The sequence below is a fragment of the Nicotiana tomentosiformis genome, chromosome 2, assembly GCF_000390325.3.
Source record: "Nicotiana tomentosiformis chromosome 2, ASM39032v3, whole genome shotgun sequence".
NCBI lineage: Eukaryota > Viridiplantae > Streptophyta > Magnoliopsida > Solanales > Solanaceae > Nicotiana > Nicotiana tomentosiformis.
Genome location: NC_090813.1, coordinates 58,741,879 through 58,749,332, shown reverse-complemented (window position 1 = coordinate 58,749,332; position 7,454 = coordinate 58,741,879). Strand labels below are relative to the sequence as shown.

General features: G+C 34.7%; 1 protein-coding gene across 11 annotated transcripts; it reads left to right on the top strand.

Annotated features, from left to right (window-relative positions):
* The first annotated feature begins 246 nt into the window (after positions 1 to 246).
* LOC104094759 (primase homolog protein) lies at positions 247 to 7,197 on the top strand. 11 transcript variants are annotated; one of them, XM_033655767.2, is made up of 14 exons: positions 249 to 508; positions 616 to 746; positions 1,266 to 1,321; positions 1,402 to 1,453; positions 1,539 to 1,649; positions 2,311 to 2,391; positions 3,157 to 3,237; positions 3,790 to 3,855; positions 3,946 to 4,062; positions 4,850 to 4,897; positions 5,004 to 5,089; positions 5,326 to 5,386; positions 6,518 to 6,622; positions 7,019 to 7,197. In XM_033655767.2, the coding sequence occupies exons 1-13, from the start codon at positions 349 to 351 to the stop codon at positions 6,596 to 6,598; spliced, it is 1,131 nt and encodes a 376-aa protein (XP_033511658.1). In that variant the 5' UTR covers positions 249 to 348; the 3' UTR covers positions 6,599 to 6,622; positions 7,019 to 7,197. The 11 variants fall into 11 exon arrangements, 9 of the variants coding, with proteins under 9 accessions (XP_033511660.1, XP_033511659.1, XP_033511658.1 ...); XM_033655766.2 differs by having other exon boundaries at positions 6,971 to 7,197; XM_033655765.2 differs by having other exon boundaries at positions 6,960 to 7,197.
* The last annotated feature ends 257 nt before the right edge of the window (positions 7,198 to 7,454 follow it).

Below are 7,454 nucleotides of genomic sequence, written 5' to 3'. Positions count from 1 at the left end.
AAAGTATCGGTTTTTTTGGTCGGTTTGGTTCGATTTTTCGGGTTTTTATGAACACCTCTAATTGCAAGTTTATTTTTTATATTATTGGTGCATAATATCATGAAATGATGGTAAATAATACAATCTATCTAAATATTATATATATCAAAATAATACAGTACAATACAATATATTATGAAATGACAAGCAACAACCATGCAAACAAGCCGTTAATCTAAAAAGTGTACGTCGGTCATTCCACAAAAAAAGAAAAATACGGTGAAGAGTGTTTTGGCCTTTGGATAAGAGGCGACATTGGCGTAAGAGAGGCTTTTGAGAGTTCTCTTCTAAACGAAAACAACTCTTGAAATGCTATTTGGCTCGCACAGCTTCTTTGCGCCAACTCTCTTTTACTGTAACCCCATAGGAGCTCCTCCCACTGCCTTGTTCAATTTCTCCTCCAAAAGAATCATCTCAATCAATAACGGGTTTCGTTCTATTACTCCAGTTAGTCTCTTCATACCTGCAGGTTCTTTTCTATTTTCTTCTTCTTGTGCTTTTGCTTTTACCTGTGTTATTCTTTTCTTTCTGTTTTCTAATTTTGTGCAGTTGTTCTTTTTTCCCCGACTTTCTTAGCTAGTTTGAAGAGAGATGAAAATAAGGAGGCAGATGATTTTGCTGAACTGAAGGAGAAAGTGAAAAATGTGGGTATTATTTGCTGCAACTCTATTATCCCTGGAGAATACACTCGATTAATCTGTCCCAAGGTATACGTGTGACATTTTATTTGGTGTTTTTCTTGGTTATTGCCTTCCTTTTTTTTTTTTTCCTTTCCCTTTTTATGAGTATCAAGTGGTACGAATCCATTAACCATATTTAGCAACACAAACTAGTTGAAATCTGTACCTTCTAGCCCACACGCACAGTAGTAAAGAAAATACAAAGAGCCCCATTCATTTTCTGTTACCTGTCATTGTCTCAGTGAAAAATGAAGGAAATGATATGTAGGTGAAACTCTGGGAAGTTTTTTATTGATTGATGGCAAGTTGGGAAGGAGCATAGTGGTCAACTTTTTTGAATGAATAGACATGATTTTACTTCAGAAATTTGCTTCCTTATATTTTGTGTTTCTCAGTATTCAAGGAGAAGTCTACCCAGTATCTACTGAGATTCTAACCTTATTCTGATTGATACATGTTCGGCTTTCATCAAACCTTTAAATTAATGATTTAGATTAAAAAAATCCGATTCTATACCTTTGTATTTATTTGTTTCTTCTGAAATAGTGCAAAGGTGGTCGGTCGATGGAGAGGAGTTTATCATTTCATATATCCGGGAAAAGGTATGATAGTTCCTACGATCAGTGATACCCTTTTTACAAGCAACTAAAGTTACGTCAAACTTGATTTTGTGGTCATCAAGGAATTTCGCATTATGGAGGTGTTTCAATTTTGAATGTGGATGGGCAGGCCAGGTAATTTAATTTAATGAATTTGATCACATTAATTTCTGAGAGCTAGAAGTCAAATCACCTCATTGGATGTTAATTCTGGACACAGGTCTTCGCACACAACAGCACGACATCAGATGGGGTCGATCAACTTGGCAGAATGGGTTCTCCTCGGATACTTACGGAGGAAAGCTTGAACTTAGAACCATTAGGTGATATGGTAAGGAAACTTTCTTTTGCTAGCAGCTCATCACTTCTTCTTATAAATGAAGTCTATAATAAGATGTCTTAACCATGCATACTCTAAATCTGGTGGTGGGATTTTATAGTCTAAATCTTTAGCAACGGGCAGAAGATTTTCGACAATGCATTCTCTAAGCATGATGTAAAGCAAGATGCCCTTTTCATTTTATTTTTATAGAGTAAGTAAGTTTTATTAACAAGAGAAACACCTTCTAATAGAGACTATGCTTCTAAATAAGCTATAAGAAATCAATTGTATTCCTTGTTTTTGCATTTTTCATATGACACCACAAAGCTAAGTATTACAAACATCTATGTTTAACAAAACAGAAAGCGGTTTTCCCCTCAAAATGTAGTTTCTTATCTGCCATAGTATCCAGGTTGTGCACATTGGCATAGTGCTTCATATAGGTTTTGAGTTGTCTCAGAGTTCTTGATTCTCTCAAAAAGTTGAATGGGAATTTATAGTTCTTATGTTACTATTTGGTAAATTCATCGTTATTGGCATAATTACATATAGGCTTAAAACAGTCAAATCAAACCTGTAATAGTTTTAACAAAAGGAAACTGATGCTTGCTAAAAATGATACAAGACACTTTCTTTTGTTTATTGCCTATGACTTTTGGGTGTATTTCAGCTGGCTGCATATTTTGCTAAGAGGATGATATCAAAGGATACTCTGAAAAGAAATCATGTCATGCAAATGGCCGGTGATCAGGTCAGGCAATGTTATTGCATTAGGATTTGGTAGAGCTTTTGATTGTTAATATGGTGCGTCCAAATGCGCTGGGCACTCATGATAACAGCGGACAATGCTATTGCATTATTATCTGGTAGAGCTTTTGATTATTAGTAAAATTAATTCTGTGTGTCCAATGGGCATTCGTAATATCAATGCATATTTCAGATTTTGTTGGTTGCTTAACATGTATACAAGGACAAAGCTCAGTGATGGTTTAAGAATGAAGCTTCTGAAAAACTGCACTGGAATCATTAGTTTTACAACTTTGAGAATCTTCAATTTCTCTTTTAGCACACACCCTTTTCCATCTAAGAGTTCAAGGTAAACATGTCTTTGTAGGAGAAGATTCACATGAGTATAGCAAGGCAATAGATTGATCAAGCTTTGACTTAACATATAGAAAAGCAAGAGGAAATACTAAACTTCGGGTCTGTTAATAATGACTAAATCACAAATTAACAAAAAAACTATGATAAAGTTCATTAACTTGGAAAGCAAGTAAGACTCAAGAAACATGTAGTTCAATAAATGGCTTCCAAGCCAGCATACTTATCAAGATGAAGTTTGACTGAGTTTTGTGACAGTATCCTAGCAGTGTAATGTCTTCTTCAATGGTTTCTTGATGGTAGATAGGTTATGATTTAAGGGATTCATCACTTGTTTTGAAACTGGAAAGTAATACTTTATGGCGGCATTATGGGCGGAGATATGAATTATGTGCCAATATTTTTGTGATTGCAGATCATCATTGCCTTCACTTATAGGCAGAATGGTATTCTCATTGGCTGCAAGTATCGGACTCTTGAGAAAAGGTTTTGGCAGGTACATTCGTTCATTAAGTTATAGTCCTGATTGTCTGCATGGAATAATGAGGAAGTATGCGAAAACACAATGTGCCAATACCACTAAAATATATGTAATGCATGCTTCCCTTTCTTAAGCTAAAATTAATCTTGCAAAGGTTTTTCGATGAGCAAACTCTTTAGCTTTAAATCCTTTTTAGTAAACAAGAAACATATTTGAGGCCTTGACAAAAATTAACAGTCTAAGATCTTGCAACACAAAGGGGATTGTTTGTCATGCTAATATATGACACTTTGCATTGCAGTAATATTCATTTCAATTTCATAATTGTTCCCTTCTTTTTGATTTGGAACTCTTTTGAATAATTTTAGCTTATCTTCTGTTCAAATGTTTCTGAACGTTACATTTTATGATGTCAGACTGAGAGTATTTTCAAGCTTCAGTTAGATCTGCTTCTTTAACCACCATTGATTTCTCTGAATGATAATTGGATATATTCTCTAAGATAAGCTGTTAGTTTTCATTGTTTTCCTTGTGCTTTATTAATCAACTTCTACTTTCAATTGCCAGGAGAAGGGTACAGATAAGGTACTTTATGGACTGGATGATGTAAGAGAAGCAGACGAGATCATCATTGCAAGTTTCAAAACGCTTCTTCTTCTTCTTCTTTCTCAGATATGTATTTCTGGCTACTGATTAGATATTATATTGTATTGCTGACTAAAGGTAGAAGGTGAAATAGATAAGCTTTCATTGGAAGAAGCTGGAATTCCTAACTGTGTCAGTGTTCCTAATGGTGCACCACAGGCCATCACATCCAAAGAACTACTACCACCAGAAGAGGTTTGTGTTCTTACAAAAATGTTTTGGCATAATGTACCAGAATCAATGACATTCGTGAAGATATTCGTTGTGTTTCTTACATCATCATTTGCAAAGAATTTTGACAAATATGTCTGCTTAATGAAAGCACCCGCTCATATTGTACATACCATGTCATATATCCTATTTGAATCTTAATAAATTAGGGGAATGTTCATACATTTGGAATACATTATATATTTCTAAACTTTGAATTCTTTTTAGAAGTTCGTCATGAGTTGTCTCTCGTTCTGTCTTTGTACTTCTTACCCTTTGGGGATTTCTTGGTTATCAAAAAAAAATGTAGCATCTATGAATGACATAATTACTCAAGAGCAAATTGTTAAAGTATCTAATCATCTACCTTACTGCATTGATAGACCACAGAACGCTCATCATCTTGCTTTGTGAGAAATTATTTTTCCAACAGGAACAGGATTCAGTTAGATATTAGTGCTGTACTCTTTGTTAGGAAATAAAGGGCTATGTTAATTATCTTAGAAGCTTTGATTTCGTTATGTTTCTACTTTTCCCCTATTTGATTATTCTTTACTAAGAGGTTGGTCAAAGGAAGAGATGAATACAGTTGCATTTAAGGCTATTGGCTAGAGTTCTGTTTCTATTACTCATGAATTGCACAGTTTATGACGTGTTTATCACACTTAAGTCCACCTAGATTTTCTGTGGTTTACCACTTATTCTTAAAAAAATATATGAGATTTAGGATTATATTTTCCAGCTTAATTTTTCTTCTTGCACCTGAAGACAGGACACCAGATTTTCATACCTGTGGAACTGCAAAGAGTTATTGGATAAGGTTGGGATTCTTGATGCTTGCATTATACTGAGAGCACTCAGCAAAAAATATGACTCTAATGTCCTTGCTCATTTTTCTCTCATTTTTTACCTTAAATTCTACTCAGGCATCCCGAATTGTGCTGGCAACTGATGGTGATTTACCAGGCCAAGCATTAGCTGAAGAACTTGCCCGCCGTCTAGGGAGAGAAAGGTTTTGTTCCCTCTTTCTCTATGTGTTAATATTGCGGTCCTTTTCTCTATGTTCCAAAATGTTGTCTAATTTCTTAAATGGAAAATTTCTCCTTGCACTCTTTGTCTTAGTTGGCTGAAATGCACAGATGCTTCTACTTGAAACTCTCATTTGTTCAATCCTCCATCCAGCCCAAAGCCTTTATACTTCATCGATGGGTCAGCAACAACATTAATTGACTTTGCTTGATTTTGCAGGTGCTGGCAAGTATGTTGGCCTAAAAAGGATGAATTTAGCAGTTATAAAGATGCAAATGAGGTGAAGCTCTTTTTTTTTTTTTCTTTTGTCATCATATTTCTTTCTTTCTCTGTTTTGATGATGCATCTCTTCCATGTAAGTTATTTAATTATTATTTCCTTATAGAGTTGCTGCAGGAAATTTAAACAAGGGTCAAGAAGAACAATGCCCTCATTAAGACAGCTACACGAAAGATTTGAACACTAAGTGTATAATTATGGTCTGCATGTTGTCAAAACGTAGATTTCTAGAGATTATGGGTTGTCACTCATTTAATGTTGTCAATTTGGCCTACATGTTTTTCCATAAGTAAATTAATTTGTTGGAATATCATCCTGGGGACTGAACCAGTATACATCAATAATATGCTGATGCATGGCGTACATTAGCTGCTTAACCAACTACCGTTCAGGTCAAACATCGGTCAACTTATCCCCTTACATTACCATATCCATGCATGTGACCAAGGAGAGGTTTCTCATAGAGCTAAAGCTCAGAAATGAAGGGGAAAATAGCATGCTTTAATCAAGAAGTTATCTGGTTAGCCTTTTGAGTGTTTGAACATCAGAGTGAACTTTGACAGGTAAAAGGAATTGAAAGGATATTGGAGGCACTGATCATGACTACGAACATGCTCGGAGATCTTACTTATCCAGTAGATATTTCTAAATACACAAAATAATTAGGAAAGAAAAAGAGCAGGAAATGCAGTTGACATCCCACTAAAATTACGGTGTCCTTTATTGTTCACTTTGTGGATGGTCCGCAGTTGTCCTAGTCCAGTATATTTAGGGATTTCATGTGCACATTGGATATTCAAGCAATGCTTTACTTATTCGATCTGGTTCACATCAGGTAATTATGGTACTGGAATTAGAATATTGGAGAAGTTTACTGAAGTTTAATGGTTAAGAATCATATTTTTTACTGTTATTTTTTTGGGTGTTTTCTTCTTTGTCCCAGAGAAATTAGGCAATGTTTTTTAGGTTAGACATAGTTAAGGAACATGCTGTCAAATTTCTGTTATGGTTTTGGTAATCCAGTGTTGTTTTTCCCCTTTTGCCAAATTCAAGACCTCTGCTATCCATTTGCTAATGCATTACTGCTTCTGTTGGGCAAACTACATTTAAAGCTTCCAATAAATTGTTGTAGGTACTTGTAAATCTGGGAGCAGAAGCTTTGAAAAAAGCGATTGAATGTGCTGTGCCATATGAAATGCAGAATTTAAACTAATCCCCCAAGCTCTCTAGTCTTAAGGTATGTGTTCCAAATTTGAGACTATGCTAACAGTTGTAGTCTTTCCATTCTTTACAGTAGTATATTTAATACTAACAACCAATCAAAATATTTTGATACACAGAAATCTTTTCAACAGTACCTGACTCTCTCTCTCTCTCTCTCTCTCTCTCTCTCTCTCTCTCTCTCTCTCTCTCTCTCTCTCTCTCTCTCCACAAGACTTTATGTGTTACTGTATCTGTAAGTAACATAACTGAGGATGAGAACTTGAAGCAATTTTGTCAATACCTACATTTCCCTTTTCAAAAGTTTTGTATTCTCCTTTATTAACTCTTGGATTTGGATTTCTGAAAAGAAGTGTTCAAATAGGTGAAAGGTTGGTAGATGAAAGGTTTTTATTTTCTACTTGGAATGAAGGTTTTTGGGACATTTTCACCATACAAGGTAACTTGTTATACGATGCTTTCCAACGATAGAGGAATGGAATCGACTTGGGTACAGGTCTAAAACTGTTGGGAAGATTGATTTTCTTATAATGTATATTTTTATATTTTCATTTATTTATACTAGTATTTATTAAAAATGATGTTATTATATCTCCGTAACTCCTAAAGAAGTAACAGCCAAACATGTAACCCAAGCACTTTATTTTGAAATAGAGGAGCCATATCTACACAACTAAGTTGTATTATGGTGGTGTTTACAGTGATCTACCCAATATTAAAATTTACATCTAATAGAGTTCAAAAATTGAAAGTGCGACGTCTAATATTGCTTACCAAATGGATTTTTTTTTTCATGCTTATCAAATGGATTGATTGCAAAAATTCCCAATTCCCAAAATACTTATCTG

What these genes read in the sequence shown, in the direction of transcription:
- LOC104094759 (XM_033655767.2), top strand. Translation starts at nt 349, where the DNA reads ATGCTATTTGGCTCGCACAGCTTCTTTGCGCCAACTCTCTTTTACTGT. An exon ending in TTTCATATATCCGGGAAAAG is followed by an intron (nt 1,322 to 1,401) that starts GTATGATAGTTC and finishes GTGGTCATCAAG; the next exon opens with GAATTTCGCATTATGGAGGT. An exon ending in CGCCGTCTAGGGAGAGAAAG is followed by an intron (nt 5,090 to 5,325) that starts GTTTTGTTCCCT and finishes TTGATTTTGCAG; the next exon opens with GTGCTGGCAAGTATGTTGGC.